This window comes from Brachycentrus maculatus, unplaced genomic scaffold, assembly GCF_059751285.1.
Source record: "Brachycentrus maculatus isolate JH-2025_06_01 unplaced genomic scaffold, ASM5975128v1 h1tg000061l, whole genome shotgun sequence".
In the NCBI taxonomy this organism is placed as follows: domain Eukaryota; kingdom Metazoa; phylum Arthropoda; class Insecta; order Trichoptera; family Brachycentridae; genus Brachycentrus; species Brachycentrus maculatus.
In genome coordinates, this window is record NW_028280815.1 from 157,530 (window position 1) to 180,452 (window position 22,923).

General features: G+C 33.0%; 1 protein-coding gene across 6 annotated transcripts in view; it reads right to left on the bottom strand.

The window, feature by feature from the left end:
- The window catches only part of Rbp (RIMS binding protein), a 137,902-nt gene that overhangs the window by 45,461 nt on the left and 69,518 nt on the right, over positions 1-22,923 (bottom strand). For all 6 annotated transcript variants that reach the window (XM_088256498.1, XM_088256495.1, XM_088256494.1 and 3 more), the window contains exons 8-11: positions 18,457-18,653; positions 10,535-10,738; positions 9,239-9,436; positions 7,637-7,831 (exon numbers count right to left, since the gene is read on the bottom strand). In XM_088256498.1, the coding sequence (XP_088112624.1) occupies positions 7,637-7,831; positions 9,239-9,436; positions 10,535-10,738; positions 18,457-18,653 (794 nt within the window). The remainder of the gene's footprint in view (positions 1-7,636; positions 7,832-9,238; positions 9,437-10,534; positions 10,739-18,456; positions 18,654-22,923) is intronic.

Genomic DNA, 22,923 nt, shown 5'->3' on the forward strand with positions numbered 1-22,923 from the left:
TAAGAGTTTCTGCTTAATAAAAAGCTTCTTTACATCTCACCAATAGATGTCTCTAGTGAAGTTCTAGTGATTCATGAACAAGGTTTCTAAATTGGTTCATATATATAGAACTTCCAAGAATTTGAGTAGTGTGGTTGTCAATAATGGGTAGAATTGGTGAATGTTACACGTGTGTAAAGTGATCACTTAAACCAGCCTATGACGGTCGTCAGCCCCGTAAATGCCCAGACTTCCATATTCTTCTTCATCTTTCATGAGATGTCAAAAAATAATATGAAAAATAAAATAATGTATAACCTCTATATAATGAATTTCTATTTAACGAACTTCAGATGTAGAGGATAAAAAATCCTATCAAATGTAAAAAAAAATAAAAACGTCCTGTTAATATAATACATGCTTAAATTCAAGTGTCATCACATGTAAACAATTTTAGCGGCTTCGATAATCACGAATTATGTCTAAAAACTTCAAAAGTTCAAATAAAACTTTATTCATTTTTCAAAGCTGATTCAATAGCAACGTCACTTCATGACGAGTGTCCGAAGACAATAATATAATACTTTTGAGTTTTGTATTGTTTATTTACATATATATCTAAATACGGTGTTCATATTTAAAAAAAAAAGGGTTTTCATTTATTGTACACCTATTTTTATATAACTGTCTTTTAGCTTCAACGGTCCCCCGAATAAGTCAGCTTTATCGAGGTTCTACTCAATATTTTTTAAATTTAATTTTACTTGGTAAATGTCACTTTTTAGATATTGCTATTAACCAAGTAAAATTTAAATAAATAATGTTTACATATGATAGCAAAGTGACTCCCGAATCAATGAACGAAAGAAATACGTTTTAATCTCTTTTTTATCTCAATATAGATATAGAAGAAGAATATGGAAGTCTGGCCATTTACAGGGCTAACGACTTATGAAAGGCTCGTTTAAGTGATAATTTTTTACATATGAAACATTCACCATTCTATTCTCAATATTATTAATATTAAAAGCATTTACTTTGTGGTTAGTCATTTTAACTTATTTATTTTTTTACAAAAATGTTAATAATATTAGTATTTCGGTGAGTGGTTATGTACTAATATTATTAACATTTTTGTAAAAAATAAATAAGTATTCACCGTTCTACCCATGTTTGACAACCTCCTAAAAATAGCTCCCAATCGGAGAAACCCAGATTTTCAAACAAGAATTTAACAAACTAAAAATTTTTGTCAAAACTTAAATCTTTGCAATGACAACATCGCGCGTCTTTTGGTATATAATATTTCGTAATATTTTGCTTGAAAACTTAACCATTCGTCAAGTTTTATTGCCGGATCGTGGGGTCGGGTCCCAGCCGTAACTTAACGTGAGCACAAGTCCAGGGGTCTAGCTATATTAGATTTAGAGTATTCCTCGTTTGCTTGAATATTTAAGCGGTAGCCGTGTGAACTAAAGCGGTATGTACTAAACGGTATTTTGCTGATGTCAACTCGGATACACTGAACTTCTCATTTATACCATAGATACATTAGGAGATTTAAGGTTTTGAACAAAGACATTTTAAAAAGACAAAGATATTTTACATCCAGATCTACATTCATCTCTTTCAAAAACCATGACTTTGGTTTTGTTAATATTCGTCATAAAATCACTTTTCTTGCACACATTATACACCTTTGGCACCAGCTATAGTAGATCTTCTCTATTATCTTATGTGCTTTTACAATTTTTATTATTTAAAAAAAAGAGAAATATTTGTGTTTTTATTACATATTTAAAACATACTTCAATTTCATACTATTTCTGTAAGCCTAAGCGGCTCATTATTAGAAATAGGTATAAAATTATGGTAAAATGGGTTCGAACCGAGAAACTTTGGCTTATAAGTCCGCGACACTAACCACGGGACCACAACCGGATTGTTTGGCAGACTTGTGTTTTGTAGGTTTATGTCAGACGAACAAATTGACAGTGTCAAATTTATACGCTGCATACTGTTCGGTGGCGCCATCTCTTAGTGAAACCAGAAAACACTTATTCATATACCTGGCATATTCTTGTTCTTAACAAATACAATTGTGTATATCAAAAATATTTTTGAGGATTAAGGCTGAGATATCAAACGTTCAAATTCAAAGCGCGACTGGCGGACTAAACGTGTTTCCGAGTACATTTCTTTTTTTAAATATACCATATATTGGAATTTTACTTTTTAGGATAAACATATACTGAATGAATATATTCATATTTTTTAACTCTTTTCTTTTAAAAACCGAATAATTTTGATGAAAAACATATTTTCTCAATACAAAAACAATTCCGTCAAATACAAAAAAAAACCTGAGTTTAGGGAAAATTAATTTGCGATATATCGTATATTAGGCCGTAAATCAAATGTTAAATAAAATAATTAAAAACGAAATAAAAACCTACAACTAAATACTGATGATCATTACATTTATTTCGATATATGCACTTACTGAAATGTGAAATTAAATAAAGTTACAATCCATTAAAGATTGCATCTCCTTCGACCGAGAAACTAAAGTTTATAGGTTCTGTACAGAACAAATCTTGGTGAAAATTCACGAAATCCACCCCGAGACATCCGCTCACCCTTCCGAGCCACCCCCACGACGCCTAGCCCAGTGGCGAGCAATGTAATATCCGCACCCTGGCAATTTGAGCATAGGAAACGTGCTCCACAAACTTAGCCCATATGTTAACAACTTGGAGAACGGCTACAGCATGCAGCATTAATGCAGATAAAAATTAATCGCCTTAATTACAGCTTCTGGGAAATTGAAATGTCTTTGCAACAAAACTATGCATGTGCGGCAGACGAATGTGCGGTAAAACTATGTAGGTATTAAAGACAGTGGTGGGATTCAGCAGGTTCGCTAGAACCGGTGCCTAAAATTATAAGAGTTCGCAGAACCGGTCCATAAACCTTTGTTGTCACACAATATTTCGATTTAGATCATGTATCGGAGCACGCTCGGTTTACTTGGTCAGCCACGTTGTAAAAATTTTAAACCTCACGAAGAGAAAAAAATGTTGGAAAGATGAAAAAAAATTGTGGGAAAATTTAGTTAAGTTATTGCACTTATTAAAAAGAGTATCGTGAAAGATATACGCTTCAGCACTTTGAGCATTCTCAGTTGTTATGTGAATGTTCTGTTTATGTGCAGAATAAAAAACAAATAAATTAATAAATGTAAAAAAACATTTTTTTTCACAGTGGTAGAACCGGTTCTTGAATTTTTTTTTAATCCCATCACTAAATATAGATGGTCAAATGAGAAAATAATGCAAAGCTGAGATAAGCATTATCGATAAAATTAAGAATGGTGTGTTCTAAACGATGTATAATGGGCGTGATGGTTAGTTTTAAAATGTCTTTTTGAAATGTACTCAACCATTTCAAGTATAAATTTCGGCATATTTAATTTAAATTTTACTTGGTAAATACCAAGTTTTATCAGATCATTCCAAAAAATTAAACCAACTTATCAATTTTAATGGCTTTTGGTTTATCCGAAACACATAATCGAGAATAATGAATCAGTTGAAAAATTACAAGAAATATAACTTATAGATACGTGGTAAAACCAAGTAAAATTAAATTTAAAATGTACAGATATTACCAGAATGTGACTGCCGAATCAATGAAGGAGATATTCGCTAACACAGAATCCATTCCACCGGAGACCAGTGGAGAGATCACATGTCCGTTCACGCCTGATTTTTTTTAAAGAATGTGTATTGACCATCATTATTTTTAAGAATATATATATACTTATATAGAAAAAATATTTTTCATATTTTTTACTCCTTACCGTTAAATCACTCTGTTTTTCTAAACCATATTATTATTTCCAAGAAAAACTTATTTTTTCAATGAAAAAAATTAAATACGTAAAATATTTCCAGCATTTAGAGAAAATTATGTTGCGACTTAGAGAATGCTAGGCATCAATGAAACGCTTGTTTTTATCTGTGAAATTGTTCAAATTCATATCATTTAAGTTTGTTAGGTCGTTACGCGTCCCGCTGTTTGTAAACCACTGGGTATTAGTATCTGTAAGTTGGAAACGAGCCAAATAATATTTCCTTTCATATCTCGACGAATGAAAATTTATAACCGGTTGGTATTGCAGAAACTTTTAGAATCGCAACACGACTAAATATAACGCTACTTAACTCATTTTACCGGCTATTTTCCCCGCTTTTTCTCATTTTTTATGGCATGATATATCAACACAGAGAACCACTGCATTTTGCGGCTTTAAATGGATAAAGAAGCATAGTTTAGATGAAATATTACTACAGAAAATTACTAAAATTAAATGCAAATATTGTATTATTGGTCATAAACGTGTTAGATAATGAGTTGGAAAATTATTATAATCAATAAAAATTTATATGTTTTCACATACAAACTATTTTGAGAACTATCCTCCATACTTAAGACTCAGTTTTCATTAAATTAAGTCGCAACTTAATATTCTCTAAATCCAGGTAGTTATTTAGTGACATCTCATCAAAGATGAAGAAGAATATGGAAGTCTGGGCATTTACGGGGCTGACGACCGTCATAGGCTGGTTTAAGTGTTCACTTTACACACGTGTAACATTAACCAATTCTACCCATTATTGACAACCACACTACTCAAATTCTTGGTAGTTCTATATAATCCAGATTCTGTGAACAAGTATTTGGACACACTCAAAATGTTGTAAATCCAGGTAACATTTTACGCAATTAGTTTTTTTCTTAAAATACCGATTTTGCATTGAAAAAAAAAATTTTCTTCGAAGTAATTATATGGTTTTGAAAAGAAAACAGTTATTGAAAGGAAAGGAGTTTAAAAAAATATCTGTATATTTAAAAAAAAACCATATATCCAATATGCATTCTTTAAAAAAACCGGACGCTAACAGACACATGTGACATCTCCGGTGGTCTCCCGTAGAATGAATTCTTTGTTTGCGAATAAAATTAATTCGTTTGTTTAAATAGATCTCACACCCTTATAACTATTTTTAATGATCAATCTATTGTCATTCATTCTTAGTTTATTTTTTTATTTTTAAGAATCACTTAAAAACAAAAAAAAATTAATTGATATAATTGATAATAATATTGATAAAATATAATTGATCCCTGAACTATTTTAACAGAGTTCAGTATATTTTAGTAGTCCTCCTTTCATTCTTTAAGAGGACATTCTGGCAATTTCATTGCTTTAATCGGCGATATATTTTTCTGGAGGTGCTATACTAAAAATGTTTGAGAACCTGTATTTTATAGAAAATCTCGTACTATGATAATAACTTGGTAAATAAGGGCCTTTACTTTTATTAAATTTGTTATAAACTTAATATTTTCATTGGAATTTATCGAAGAAAACATCAGTTTCTGCGCGAGTGCAATATTAGCCTTCTTGCAAAAGTAGGTATAATAGAATTTGCAGGAACACTTCAGAACACGTGTGGAATTTTAAAGACGCAGACTGTAGCGATTATCGCGGTAATTATACCACCCTATGATTTCCTATGCTAGCTAACAAAAAAAGGGTCGTGAATTGAAAAATGAAATGGTTTAATTAGGAGTTTTGCAAAATGTGACTTCTTTTAAAGAAACAAATTAAAAAGTACCTACTGAATTTAAAAGAAAAAAACTATAAAATAGAATATATTTTTTAATGTTATTTACCTACATAATTAAATGGTGTTTGATATTGATGTTGAATGTAATAAACACGTGTCATAATAAGTTTTTAATAAATAATGATATTTACCAAGAAAAAGTATATAAAATTTCCAGTTCTAGTAATATTTATTTTTCAGAGATGTTTTTATAATCCTATATTGCCATCTTAATTTATATGATGAATGATAAAGAAGTCCTTTCATAGGCTGATAGAATTGATCACTTTATCCAACTCTTATCCGCACCCAAATGGTGCATAGAGCACTGCGTCATATAAACGCAGTGTTATCTTGATCGTTAACACATGAATGAAAAGTGATTAGCCCTCCGCTTCATATACCAGTGCAGGGTAATATTGAATAAATATAAGAGTGAAAAAAATCACTTGTATTTATTTGACCCGCCCTTGGAATCGAACCCGGGACCTCCAGAACGGTAGCCGAGCATGCTGACTATTACACTTCGGAAGTGGACCAACTTTAGGCAGCTCTTTATTTATGTATTTTAAATGTTGCATTTTATCTTTTTGCAACTCCAAAATGTAATACTAAACAATTTCAACAAAACTTCAAATATTTGTTAATTAAATACTTCAATAAACTCCCTAAAGAAATAAAAAAATAAAAGATATATAAGTTCTTGAGAAAAAAATTAAAGTCCATTACATGTTATCTTAAAAATAGTATAAAAATGAAAAGAAAAATACCATTAATCAAATAAAACAATAAAAACTGTATGTAAGTCCTTCTCCAAGCACAGGAGCTCAGTCTCTTTTTTGGAGAGGCACAACGAAACTAAAATTATAAGTTTGCCATATATAAATGTATTCAATATTTAATTATTTGTTTTATTTAATTTATTCCATATTACTGGTACCTGAAGCGGAAGGCTGATCACCTTTCCTTTGTGTGTTAACGATTGAGATAATACTGCATTTATATGATGCAGTACCCTATGCTCCATTGGGGTGCGGATAAAGGTTTGAGGAAGATAAATATTAGAAAGTGTTTAAAAAATCTTACTATATATTTTTTTGTTGTTATTTTAAATGCTGGCATTATTTTTCGATGACCCTGTACGACTGGTCTCATTATCCTACCCTTGCGAAGAGCAGGGTAGGTACGAGTATATAGAGCCTCGCCTGGTAATTGAACCACTTGTGTGTACAAGTGGAAGGCTCTATGCACATTCCGCATTATTCGTAATGATATATTATGGTCTACCGGGTGCATTGTTCGCAGGAAAGTTTTTTAAATGAAAATTCAGTTCAGAGATTTGAATATTTGAACCAGTCTGAAAATGCTTACCAAACTAATTGTACGGTCTTTATGTATACATTCTAACAAATTAACTAACTAACTATCAAGCCGCTTCCCCGCAGGGATAGGCAGAAAGAATAGAACGCCGCACCATTCTGTCTTTGCAAACATTCTTCGCCTCTTCCACGTTCATGCATCTCCTCATACATACCCGCCGATTGTTTCGACTCCTAACCTGACCGCTCTCAAGTATTTGGCATACCTGATCGTGCCAAGTTTTTCTCGGTCTTCCTGTGCTCCTTTTTCCAATTACATTCACCTCATAAATTTATTTTACCGTTATTTTCTCACTCATTCGTTATACATGTCCAAACCATCTCAACACACCTTTCTTAATTTTATCTATTATATAATGCTTATCTCAGCTCCGCATTCCTCCCTTATTTCACTATTCCAACATCTATCATACATCGTTCTGTCGCACATTCTTCTGAGACATCGCATTTCGACTGCATTCAGTCTACTTTCACCCTTCTTGTATTCATTCCGACGGAATTATTTCAAATAAGTTGTAATCTTACATTTTTTCCATACTTTGTCTAGTCCATCTCTGGACTGTATTGGCTTGTATCAAGTTTCAGAACCAAATGATGACTTACCGTGACGCATTTGGGGTTGAGTCCCAGCAGCTTGTTGATGTCTATGAGCGCGTGGTCGCCGGTGGGCGAATCCACGTCTGTCACCTTCTTGCCATCCGCGTACACCGCGTAGCCCGTCACAGGACCGGCTGCGGGCGGGCGCCCCACGGGCTGCCACGTCACCAGTAGCGTACCGTCTTGAGGCCCGGCTTCCACCTAGATTTTTTTTTTTTAATTTAAATAATAATGTTAGTGTTTTTATTATTTACAGAAATTCTTCAATTTCATACTATTTCTGTGAGCCTAAGCGGCTCATTATTAGAAATAGGTATCAGATTGTGATAAAGTGAGTTCGAACCGAGAAACTCTTACTCAAGAGTCGGTGGCACTAACCACGGGACCACAACCCGACTTGAAACTTCGTAAAACTAATAGCAACTGTCCGCCTTTATAGTGTAGTGGTGAGCGCACTAGGCTACCATCCTGAAGATCCCGGGTTCGATTAAAATTAAGAGGGTCAAAGTTAATATTAGTGATTTTTCAGTCTTATATTTATCTAATATGACCCTGGATTGGTACTTGAAGTGGAAGGCTGATTATTTTTCCTTCGTGTATTTAACGATCAGAATAACACTGTTTCTATATGATGCAGTGTCCTATGCACCAGTGGGTGCGGATAAAGGTTAGAAACAGTCAAGGGAACAGTTCACGAGAGGACAGGGGATCAGCTTCAAACGCCATCTTCAATGGAGCTTCTAAATCCCACTCAGAACGAGAAAAATCTTATCCCTGATATGCCAGGAGATCAGAACTCTCTATGGGTTATAAAGGAACACAAATTTTACATTTAAGTCAATAATTCTCATAAAAGGGTTGAATATATTTTTTTTTAATCATCGTATGTTACTTCAGCGTCTCTCTCCTAAAAATATATGTGAACTAATTGATGATTCGATACTTTGTGGTAATATCTATCAATTTTAAACTTAAGTTTTACTTGGTAAATACCACTATTTCTTAAATTCTAAAATAACACGTTTTGTGCATTCGGCATCATTTTCAAACACAGTACGGAAGTGATGCGGAATTCCTACAAAACAAGTGTCAAGATTTTAAGAAATAGTGGCATTTACCAAGTAAAACTTGTGTGTTCAATTAGAGTAAGCTATATACGAGTAGTTCACTAATTTCTTAACTGATGCCACCACAATCAGCCTTTCTTCCTAATCTACCGATTAACTATCCACATGTGAAAGGAATCCAAAACTTATTTCAATATACAAGTTTCTATATACAGTGGAGCGAATGGATAACGAGAGAATGACTAAGAAAATATATGTGGCGAATGTGAGAGGGAAAACAGAACGAGGACGACCGAAAAAGTCTTGGCACGATCAGATTAATCAGAACCTAAAATATGGCGGTGTCAAAAGTCTGCGTAATCGGAAGGCATGTATGACTAAATGTATGGATGTGAAGGAGGCGAGGAGTGTATGTCAGGACAGAAGAGTGTGACGTTCCATCCTCTCTGCCTACCCCTGCGGGGAAATGGCGTGATGGTAGTAGCAGTAGTAGTAGTAGTAGTAATTTTTATGTATAACAATAAATGTCACATTTTTTTACCATAATATCTACGGGTGGGTCTGGCAGGCCTTTGGGTAGAGTCCTGAAGTCCGTGTAGGCCCCGGGCGCCTCCTCCACCGGGGCCCCCGGAGGCGGCCCTGCCCGAAGGTGCTTCGCCCTCACGGTCACTCGATACTGGGTACTTGGAGCCAGGCCTGTGATCGTATGTCTGTACACCCCTGGCTTTACCGTCCGAACCTTAAACAAACATATGCGTTTATAAAAAGTGGTATTACACAAAGTGAACGATGAATGATAATGAGAGTGTTAAAGAAACACATTTTAACGATATTAATATTATTTAGTAAATCTGACACTTAATTCTCCCTATGGGCGCTTGTCCACTACTTGGAATTTTATATATAGATATCTCAACTGATGGCAGCACCATCTATTGATTCCAACTATCATACGAAACGTATCTTTACATAAAATCCTTAGGGCGCTTGTCCGCTACCCGGAATTTTACCGTCCGCAGTCAGGTTTTGAAAAATGAAAGCGACTACGACAGTTTACGCGTTTTCCAATGTGTTCACGCACCGATCAAAAGCTCAGATCCGAAGAAACATGGACAAAAGCACAAGCCAATCCAAGCCAATCGTCGTTTTAAAACGCTAACTGACGTGCTGCTAAAATTTTGTATAATTCCGTGTAGTGGACAAACGCCCTATGGATGACATGTCATTATTAGTTGTTACTCCCTTGACTAACCTTACTCCCCCTAACTTACCCCTCTCCTTATTTATAGAACAGACAATTATTTAAAATGTTTTAGTTTACATTCAGACCTGAAGATGGAAGCTTAGCTTCCGAAACTAGTCTCATAATAAAATAAACTCAAGTGGTAAAAAACAAGTGTATATCTCATCTTCCTCTTTTTCTTGTAGTACAAGCTTGCTAACTTTTTTGCTTTTTCATCTTATGTTGTTAAATTTTTAGTTTTATTTAAAAAAAATGTTTTCTAATAGTCAAGAATTTTTTGTATTTTATATTAACACTATTATTCTAGTTCTACTTATAATACCTATACCCTTATACCCTTTACTATGACCTTAATTATATTGTATACCCACACTCAGGCCATGCCTTTGTGGGATCTTTTTTTGTATTTATATTTATATTTTATTAACATTTTTTTTGTATTTGAATTTATGTCATGTAATGCAAAATAATTTAAAATAAGAAGAAAAAAAAACAATTTTATCATGTCTTACCACAAGGTGAATCCCAAAACAACAAATAAAACGCGAATCTTCAATGTTTCGATAATCTTTCGTCAACCTTCGTCCGACTAACCTCGACGTTGTTGACGCAGACGACATGCTGGTGGTTGGAGTTGGCCGGCAGCCAGGAGATGACGGCCTGGCTGCACGTCACGCCGCTGGCCCGCACAGACGAGGGCCCGAGGCTGGACGTGTCGCGCCCGATCACCATCGTGCACGCCGCGTCGCGCGACACGCGCCGGTTCACGGTCACGGACCGCACGGATATCCGGTGTGGCTGGAAAAATCACGCAAATATTTATATATTGAGGACGGGAAAGGCATCTTAGGATGCCTGAAAAATGATATATTTTAAAATCCTAAGATGAAGATCGACAGCAAAATCAAGATTTATAAAACTTGTGTCCGACCCATCATGTCACATTAAATTTAGTTCACAACATTTTGAATGTGTCCAAATACTTGTTCACAAAATCTGGATTATCTCCAATTACAGGAGTTACTTTCATATTTTGTTTTGACATCTCATAAAAGATGAAGAAGAATATGGAAGTCAAGGCATTTAAGATCTCACCAATACATGTCTTTAGTGAAGTTCTAGTGATTCAAGAATAAGGTTTCTAAATTGGTTCATATATATAGAACATCCAAGAATTTGAGTAGCGTGGTTGTCAATAATGGTTAGAATTGGTGAATGTTACACATGTGTAAAGTGATCACTTAAACCAGCCTATGACGGTCGTCAACCCCGTAAATGCCCAGACTTCCATATTCTTCTTCATCTTTGATGAGATGTCAAAACATAAAATTAGTTTAATTTTGGTTGTAATTATTATCAACGAATCGAAACATTAAAAACGCCCAAGCTGCGACACAACCTACTAGCTCAACACCTAAAATACACTGACGGTTCGTCGGTATATCGACGATCGCGCATTTGGCCAAGTAAATCACAGTCATAAATCAATTCTCAGTATTATAATAAATAAAATAAAAATATTCAAACTAAAACCTAACGAAAGGTTAAGGAATCAAAGAGTTTTCATATCTATTAACATGGTCCGTTTTTCATTCGGCAGTCACTTTGTTTTACATTTTTTATTTACTTAGTAAATACCAATATTTCTTGAAATTTAAAGTGACACGTGTTTCAATGCATTCAGCATCATCTTAACATACAGTGTTTGAAAACGATGCGGAATTAATCGAAATACACGTCAGAATTTAGATTTTAAGATATAGTGTATTTACCAAGTGAAACATTAAATGAAAATGGTACTTTTTATTAGACTTTTACCTTTTTCTCTTTATTTATTACAAAGTCTTAACAAGGTTTTTAATTAACGCTAAAATTTTATCAATAACTTGTAATGGAGTAATGTTACATCATACACCATTTATTAGAGTCAAATCAAAGGAGCTTATCTCGTATAAATGTTACTAATTAAGTCAAGGATAATCTCTAAACTGACACCCCTAACGAGATGATCCATCTGAAATGAATTTGGTCCTTCCATCTCTATCTAATCACTTATCAATAACCGTAGACGAGACCTAAGAGCGATCCACCGATGTGAGATTTAGGGGGGTCCGAGTATAGAAATAAAGTACGTATTACAATCGTCCTTGAGGTAGTATTTAGCGAAAATAATTCTATTTAAATAGTATATTATTAAAAATTAATATCACTATCATAACGTCATATAGACTGCAAAATGTCCTCACGAATTTAATTCTATGAAACTAGTTATTCACTATTGAGATGATGACCTTAGGAGAATAAAAGGGGCGTCGTAAGACCTCAAAAAAGATAGTCTGACGACATAACCGCTATGGGGGGTAGAAACTTTTTTTTTTAGATGGGAATTGCATTTATTATTTACCTTGCTTATTACGTTTATATGACGCAGTGCCCTATGCACCATTGGGGTGCGGATAAGGGTTTTATTATTATTATTATTGTGTACAAGGTTTATAGATCATTTGGTGGATTTTTGTTTCTTCTAGCTAATTAAATATGTTTTTATTTGAATCTGTGTTGGGAACAGGAGGGATAATCTAGTGGGAGGGGGGGTAGAAACTGGCTACAAACAGCAACCGACCAAAGGAAATGGAAGGATACAGAAGAGGCCTACATCCAGCAGTGTAGGACAGAAGGCTAGGGAAGAAGAAGAAGAAGAAGTTATGCAAACCGTTGTACCTAAATTTACACGTGAGATAAAATAGTAAAAAAAACGCAATCCTCTTGACGTCACTCGTCTTTAAACTGTCATTGTGCAATCAATTTTCATAAATTTTAGTTTTGGCATGAGTGTGTTATTTAAAAAATTTAAAACGAGACTTCTTTCAATGGATGAATTTAAAGCAAATTATCAAATTGTTATTGTTTTTAAATGTATTTTTTTTTAAATATCACAACGACACAAAGCGATAGAAAAAGAAAGCGTCACAGTTAATGAACAGTTCAGGTACAACGCGTTACTTAAGTAATATTTATCATTATGTATAGTGATTAATTAATTTTTTCTTGTCATTTGGAAAATATCGAGCCACGGACATATCCAAATTTTAATTTTCACAAACCAGTATTACGAATTGAAGCACCAATCAATGACAGTGCGGATATTGAATAAATATAATATTTTATGCATTTTTTTAAACTTTATTTCTATTCAGATGCTGCATTCGCCACTTATGTGCCAAATGAATTGAACCTCAGATAAATGTATGTCACAAAAAATAAATGGTATAAAATATAACAAAAATAATAAAAACAACAAATACAACACTGCGTCATATAAACGCAGTGTTGATTGCAATCTTGATTGTTTACACATCGCTCACTCCTTTCAAGAACGTCATAAATCCAAAATCGTCAAATTTCAGTTGTGTATGTTTTCAGAATGCCTAGAAAATGTACTATATCCCAGCAAAAGAGGCATATTTTAAACTTAATATTTACCCGCTACAGAGCAGAAAACGTTGTTTTTGCATTTTGAAGAAAAGGTATTGTGTAATTATTTTTTAAATATACTAAATAAATTTCAAATGGAGAAAAAACCTTCAGGTTTTACCTAAAAAGATCTGTTGCACAGTAAAAAGTTTAATAAGTGGCTTGATATTTATTTTTAAAATATTGTGTTATATTTTTAAACTTTAAAAACGTTCTCCTAAAAACCGAGTTTTTTATTTATGACGTTTTTTAAAGGAGTGAGCGACATAAAGGAAGGGTGATCAGTCCTCCACTTGAGGTACCAGTCCAGGGTAATATTGAATAAATATTACAGTGAAAAAATCATTTATATTTATTTGACCCCCCCTGGGAATCTAACCTGGGACCTCCAGAATGGTAGCCGAGCATGCTGACCATTACACTATGGATTTGGAAAAAATATAATATGAGCTTACAAAAAGTATAGCTAATTTATCACTATCAGCGTCACTCTTGAACAATATTGAATTCCTCCTCTTCGCACTTTTTCATCTCTGCGATCGAGTCAGTAATAGTAAAAACACGTATTTCCCGATAAGCGACGAGTCATCAGTCATTATTATCACTTTTTAATCTCCGGAATGGCTCATCAACGTCCGACAAAAACCTATTAATTCCAAATGTCAACCGGCTCTATATGAAATAGATAAATATTGGATTGTCAACTTGGACGTTGATTCAACTACTGACAATATCATTAACTGTTATGTTTTTTTTTACATATTAACATAGATGAAGAAGAATATGGAAGTCTGAGTATTTACAGAACTTACGGCCTGTCATAGGGTGGTTAAGTGATCACTTTATACACTTGTAACATTTACTATTATACCCACGATTGAAAACCACACTACTCAAATTTTAAAAGTCATACATTTGATATTTTGACCAATATCACTAGTCAGTTTTTGGTTGGTTGGAAGATATTGCATTCATAGCAATAAGTCGGCCAATGTACACAATTATTTTCTGTATGCGAAGTTTAAATAAATATATGATCAATTTCATATCGATCAATGATTCAATTCACAACAGACATCTATGATTGGATTAAGAAAACTTTTATTTAGCAGGGAACCTTTAATTTGTAAACTCAATGATAAAACGTCATGACATTGATCATATCGCTCACTCTTTTCAAGAACGTCATAAATCAAAAAACTTGATTTTTCAGAAGAGCGTTTTTAAAGTTTAAAAATATAATACAATGTATTAACAATAAATATCAAGCCACTTACTGAACTTTTCACTGTGCAACAGATCTTTTTAGGTAAAACCTGAAGGTTTTTTCTCCATTTGTAAAATATTTAGTTTATTTAAAAAAATATAATTAAACAATACCCTTTCTTCAAAATGCAAAAACAACACTTTCTGTCCTGTAGCGGGTATATATTAAGTTAAAAATATGCCGCTTTTGTTGGGATATAGTACATTTTCCAGGCATTCCGAAAACATGCACATGTGAAAATTGACGATTTTTTATTTATAACGTTCTTGAAAGGAGTGAGCGATATATGTATGACTTCAAAAATTTGAGTGTGTAGTTATTAACTATGTTTAGAATGGTAAATGTTACATGTGTAACACATAAGTGATCACTCAAGCCAGCCAAATGCCAGGTCATAAGCTTCGGAATGCTCAGAATTTCATCTTATTTCTTATAAGTTAGATAGACGTTTAATATCAAGTTAAGACACTATTGCAAATCATCCGTAGGGTGAATAATTTAATATCTGATATATTAAATAATAATTTTATTAAAATAAATATAGTTTTCCATTTATAAAGATACAGGGACCAGTTGTTAAAATTGCTAAAAAAATGTTAGTGGTGGTCCAATATTTTTCATATATATATCATATAATATGGTTTTAAGGGGTGAGGGAAGATAGCGAAATCAGTAGAAGAATAGTGTCCGAGAATAGTATGGTATGCACAGTGCCAGATTTAGACTATTGGCGCCTCTGAGCTAAAATATAAAAGCAGCCTTTTAGTGTTTTTATTACAAAAAAAATCTAATACAAATAATTTTATAGAAATATTGGTAAACATACAAACATGCATATTTTTTTTTACAACATTTTGAGTCTGTCCAAATATTTGTTCATAAATCTGGATTATCTCCAATTATAGGAGTTATTTTTATTATTATTTCTTGACATATCAAAGATGAAGAAGAATATGGAAGTCTGGGTATTTCTGGCGTTTCTCATGTGTGTGATTATAATCCAGGATTCGGGCCTCTTATACTAATATAACAGTTTCTGCTCAGTAAAAAGCATATTTTTATCTCACCAATAGATGTCTCTAGTGAAGTTCTAATGATTCAAGAACAATGTTTCAAAATTGGGTCATATATATAGAATTTCAAAGAATTTGACTAGTGTGGTTGTTAATAATGGGTAGAATTGGTGAATGTTACACGTGTGTAAAGTGATCACTTAAATCAGCCTATGACGGTCGTCAGCCCCGTAAATGCCAAGACTTGCATATTCTTCTTCATCTTTGATGAGATGTCAAAAAATAATATAAAGAAAGTTAATTTGCTATATTTATCGTATGTAGGGCCTTAATGAAAGCAAAGTTCTAGTTTTATTTTTTTACTAACTAACTAACCATCACGCCGCTTCTCCGCAGGGGTAGGCAGAGAGAATAGAACGCCACACCACTCTATCTTTGCAAACATTCTTCGCTTCTTCCACGTTCATGCATCTCCTCATACATACCCGCCGATTGTTACGACTCCTAACCTGACCACTTTCAAGTATTTGTTTTTCTCGGTCTTAAGTGCCATGTTTTTCTCGGTCTTCCTCTGCTCTTTTTTCCATTTACATTCACCTCATAGATTTGTTTTACCGTTCTTTCCTCACTCATTCGTTCTACATGTCCATAAAGTATAAGTATAAAATGTGCCATAAAGTATTTGCAAACAACATCCAAGAAATCAGCTTTTTTTAAGTAATATCTAAATTCAGCACTGGGCATGCACCATATAACATATACCCGGGAACCAATCACGGGGGTGGCTAGTGTACAAAAATAGAATCAGCATCACGTCGACCCTTGATATTTATCAACCCTCCAATATACTCTCGGTTCACATGGTCTAAATTTAAATAAAGTCTATTGTAAGTTTAAAGTACCTACGCTCGCTAGAAAATCAGTTATAATGTCAAAAGACGAAGGGGTAGCTTCGAGATAGTAATTCACAAATAATAATATGGCAGTCTGTGTGATAGATGAAGAATAATATATTCATCTTTTTTAATGGCTTTTCACCCTTTTAGAGTATTAAAGCCAGTGTCTAAATTAACTAAGAAATAACTACGAAATAACTAAGAAATAAAATAAATAAAATCAAATAACTAAGAAATAACTACGAAGAAGAATAATATGAAAGTCTATGACAGGGCTTATGATCTGTCACAGACTGGTCATGTGATCACTTTAGACACGTGTAATATTCACTATTCTATCCATATATCCTTATTAACTTACCCCCCCCCCCTCCTTACTTACAGAACAAATAATTATTTTTGCTTTAGTTTATATTTAGACCTGAAGATGGAAGCATAGCTTCCGAAACTAGTCGTTAAAATAAAATAAATACAAGTCAAATGTTTTTTTTTAAAATTTCATCATGTCTTACCACAAATTGAATGCCGAAACAATAAATAAAATATTTTATGATTAATGTGATAATGTGTTGATGTGATGCAGTGCCCTTTGCACCATTATGAGGGGACGAAGGTGAGAAGAAGAAGACTGTAAAACCTACACTCAACCATAATAGTACTGCTAGTATCGATTCTGAATACATACGACTGAAAAGTTCTCAAATTGTGGAAGTTGGTTCTTTTTAGTTGTCAACGCCTTTCTCGATCTCCCTCACTTTGACCATTTTAACCCTCACTTGTAAAAACGGTCACGTACGGTCATGAATAATGTAAGAGGGGATGACTTGCTGCAAGTTGATACGCATGTTGGCGAGAAGGATTGGTATTCCTTCCTGCTATGCGGTGGCGCGACCAGCTTTCTCGTATCTCGACTGAGAAGCATTTTCCGATAGAACTTCATCGATAATGCGCGTATTCTACATGTACGGAATCTCGCAGACATAAGAAACCTCGACTCTCCATACGAGATTGAACATGATTGGCTTAGTTAATATGATCGATAATCCTGAAATTATCCGGAGCATTGGTCTGTATGTTCCCGATAGTTACCTAAGACAGCGTCGGCATAGATTGTTTCACATTCCTATTCACAGGACCAACCTGCCGATGGTTATGCCTGTAGGAAGAGCTACCGCTATGTTGAACAATATCACATTGGATATTGATCTGTTCCATGTGTCCGAAGGAGTTTTCCGAAGCGGGATTCTTCTACACCTTTAAGTCTTCTTGCTTACTTTTACTTTTAATATATACGCCTTGAATATTGTTTGTTATGTATATATTATTTTTTTATTGAATAAATTAAATTGAATTGAATTGAATACAAGATAATATCCGATCATGTCAGTTTGGTATCGATATTCCACAGCATTTTGAGTGTGTCCAAATACTTGTTCACAAAATCTGGATTATCTCCTATTACAGGAGTTATTTTCATATTATTTTTTAACATCTCATTAAAGATGAAGAAGAATATGGAAGCCTGGGCATTTACAGGGCTGACGACCATCATAGGCTGGTTTAAGTAAGTGATCACCGGTAAGTGATCACTTTACACACGTGTAACATTCACCAATTCTACCCATTATTGACAACCACACTACTCAAATTAGAACTAGAACTTCACTAGAGACATCTATTGGTCGCAAAAAACAGCTGGTATAAAATAAAATAATTATGGTTATAATAATAAAAATAGCACTGCGTCATATAAACGCTTCAAAACGTTCTCCTGAAAAATTAAGTATTTTGATTTATGACGTTCTTGAAAGGAGTGAGCGATATGTTCGTATCTATTCGAGTGTGTAAAGGGGTTTTTCCACTCACCCTGTTGGAGTCGACGCCCTCCACGAGCGCCCTCGTCCTCTCGGTGGCCTTGACGGTGGTCTTGAGCACGCCGTCCACGTAGACGTGGTAGCTGTCGATGTGCGCGGGCGCCGCGGCGTGCGGCTCGGGCGCCGTCCAGCCGATGAGCACGCTCTTGTTCAGCTGGCGCTCCAGGGTGAGCTGGCGGGGCGCGGGCACTAGCACCGAGAACATGTGGTCAGGCGAGGCTGCGGGGGCCCGGGGCCGGGCCGCGGCGGGGGCGGGGGGGAAGAGGGAGGCTGGACCGCGGCAGTGACGTGTGACAGTGTGACGAGTGTGGTGAAATTATAGTCAAAGCGGTGCGATTTTTCAGTTTTTGATGGGTGTGTGTCGATGATGATGTGAAAATGGTACAAGTAATTTTGATTTTTTTTATGAATACAATGAGAGTTTTCAAATATTTGAATCGCCAGGAGAGATTTTAAGTTTAAATGACGTTATTTTTATTTATTCATGATTTTTATTAATTTTTATTTAACGTTGATATATGATTTACCAGACAGAGATTTCAAGTTTTTTTGTTGGTGATATAATTAAGAATATTTAAAGATTTTTTTTTTATTTTGAAAATATTTTCAATGAAATTCAAACCATTTTCGAAAATAAACATATATTAAGAAATATGTGTAAAGAAAATAATTTTTATTACGGATTTTTTTTTTTTTTAAATACGATAAATTTTGATAAAATGACGATTTTGAATTTTCAACAGATATAAGGATTGATATGAAGTGAAAAATATGTACATGTATGTAAATTGTATTGAAGTAACAATGATTGAACATCATCCTCAATTTGAGAATTGAAGTTATTTATTAAAAACAAAAAATAAATATGTTAGTTTGGCATGCCGATAAAATATGTGTTTGTCATTGTATTTATGATTTGTTAATTTCGGAAATGGGGGAAAAAGGATAGATTTATTTAAGGAAATAAGGGGAAGGAAAAGAAAGGAAGGATGAAGGAAAAAAGGAAAGAGGAAACGCTATAGATACTCTATATTGAACTATAATAACAGCAAAATAATGAATCGAATCCGGAAAATAAGCAAAACAATTGAATAATATTGTCAATGAATAAAATATTTTGCTAAAATTAAAGTATTTAAACTACTGACTATGTAAATAAATATTTAAATAATTTTCCGGCTTGTTCAAACGATCTATTATCGATTTTGATAGAAGTTTTTTTTTTTTTATAAAATAGCACATGATTACACTAAGACTGATAATGATGTAACTATTTTGAAAAATATTATATGGATATATATTTTTTTAAATTTAGCCTAATACAGATTCTCCACTTTATAATGGATATTTTACAAATAAAATTGGATTCTTACATATCATATTGGACATTAAAAAAAAATTGGACGTTATTTTTTTATATTTTTATAAATATATAAAATTTAAAATAATATTTATTCATATTTTTCATTCGAACCCTTATCCGCACCCCAATGGTGCATAGGGCACTGCATCATATAAACTCAGTGTTATCTTGATCGTTAACACACGAAGGAAAGGTGATCAGCCCTCCGCTTCAGGTACCAGTCCAGGGTAGTATTGAATAAATATTAGAGTGAAAAAATCACTTATTTTTTAGACCCCCCTCTGGAAATCGAACCCGGGACTAAACCATCATAGTCTATGCGCGTAATTGTGTACTCAAGTTTTCAGACAAGATTTTCAATATTACTTTGAATTATAAGTACAACTTTGATATCTCTTCTTCTCTTCTGTTTAGTGTAGGTATTGTGGCCTATTTTTAAGAGGGATTAGCCTCCTGCGATAGTGATCCTCAATCGTCAATCCATCTCTTTGGTGGTCTGCCCGGAATTTGAATATTTGAATATATTGAAAACTTTAAAAAACAAAACATATAACGTCCAATTGGATCGTAAGACGTCCAATTTGGTTTACAACACGTCCAATTTGGTTTGTAAAACGTCCAATTTGAGGTGATTAACCCGTATCTATAACAACACATGATTTTTATTGCAATAAAATTTAACGAATTACTAACATATATTTTTCTACGAAACATGCTTCTTTTTAACTATAACGTGCATATGGATGCGAAACTTATGTTTTATAAGGGATGGAAAATGTTTGGGGATGCTGGGTTTTCGGATAACATCAATACATTCAAGTCAGGTGTGGGAATATCGAGCCAAATAAGGATACAACAACAATGCAAAAATATATTTTTTTTTTAACCGAAATATACATTTTTATTATTATATTAAATTATTCACTTTATTTTAAATTATTAAATTATTTCCAGTAGGTACTATATTTAAACGATTGATTACACAAAGTATTTCAGAAAATTAATTTATAACCAAACATATTGAAAAAGAGATGAGTCTTCTTCTAACCCTTATCCACACCCCAATGGTGCATAGGGCACTGCATCGTATAGAAGCAGTGTTATCTTGATCGTTAAATACACGAAGGAAAGGTGATCAGCCTTCCGCTTCAGGTACCAGTCCAGGGTCTTATTAAATAAATATAAGACCCGGGATTTCCAGCATGGTAGCCTAGCGCGCTAACCAGTACACTATGGAGGCGGACGATGAGTCAGTACATCTTCATTGCTTGGAAAAACACAACACTTTAAGTAAATTGATTTTAATGAAAAAAAAAACTTATCACAAAAAATCAAGTTTTTTTTATTGTCTTAATTTTTCAAAGGACATTTAGTTCATTCAATATATCTTACCTACGGAAATTTTACAAGAATAGTGAAAAAAATTAAGGTTAGATTATCCATTCATAAATTTACCATGTCGCTCACTCCTTTCAAGAACGTCATAAAACAAAAATCGTCAATTTTCAGTTGTGCATGTTTTCGGAATGCCCAGAAAATGTACTATATCCCAGCAAAAGAGGCATATTTTAAACGTAATATTTACCCGCTACAGGGCAGAAAACGTTGTTTTTGCATTTTGAAGAAAAGGTATTGTTTAACTATTTTTTTAAATATATTAAATATTTTTCAAATGGAGAAAAAACCTTCAGGTTTTATCTTAAAAGATCTGTTGTACAGTAAAAAGTTCAATAAGTGGCATGATATTTATTTTTAATACACTGTATTATATTTTTAAACTTTAAAAACGTTCTCCTGAAAAATCACTTTTTTTTATTTATAACGTTCTTGAAAGGAGTGAGCGATGTGTCAATTGAAAATATGTATAAATTTAAGCCAAAAAATATGTTTATTGTTTTTTTTTAAATAGCAAAACTTCGTTAAAATGTATATTTAAGTGTCACTTTTCTTAATTTTAAGTTCGAAACGACCCTACCTCAAATAAATACTACAAAAATACTAAAAAAAAAAGTAGGGAATACATTTATGTATGCAAATAATAAAATTGCAAATATTTTTGTGTCACATCAAAAATTTTAGGAAATTTTATATTTATATTAGTTAATTAAATAAGATATTTAAGCTTTTTAAAACATCAAATAATTTGGGATATAAAAGTAATTACTTTCAGGATGATTGGCCAACATTTTGAAAAATAGAAAATGAAATCATATACTTAAAATAAAAATTAATACTTTCATTCTAAAATAAAATCAACATCTAAGGGTAAAAAATAAAAATAAAAATGTTCCCTATGCTTTCTTGTAAAAAAAAATATGAATTTTTCAGCTTTAACCGCGTTCTGTCATATAAAATTTCATCTTTCAAATGATGGTAGGCCTGAATATATCATTTATAGATATAACGAAAAAACATGCATTATAAACTGGAATTTATACTAAATTATTATCACACTTGCTGCAGTAAGTGTTAAATTTGAAGTTTTATATTAAAATCTATAGACCATAATTGTATTTTTTAAATAGTATTTTTAAGTTTTTATTTAACACACCGGGATTTATAACATGTAATTTTAATACAAAATGAGTGATTTTTAGCTTGAAATGAAAAAGTTGATTTTTTGTATTTTAATTTAAATTTAAATTTTTGGGTATGAAATTAAATAAATTAATCACATGAAATTTGTCGTTTTTATTGAAATTATTGACACGTGAAAAAAAACTAATACAACTAAACATTAGTTGTGAATAGTGTCCTTAGTACTGACATAGTAATGACAAAATCAGGATGAACCAGTTCAATTTCAAAATTACAATTTTTTTTGTTCTTAATTACAATTTTCAACTTACCAATTATATAAACAAAAAGATCCACTTATCGTTGGTTTACTTTAATATTTTTTTTAAAAGTATTTTACTTCTCAAATATTGAAACAAAATAAAGCTGATTCTTCAAAAAACAAGTTCATAAAGTCATTCCAGGAAAAAAATAATCATTCAAAAATAATACAAAAAATCTCTTTGGCCAATCTCCAATACGTTATATAGCTGACATCGAAAGGGACGAACATTCAGATAATTTTTTAGATTTTATCAT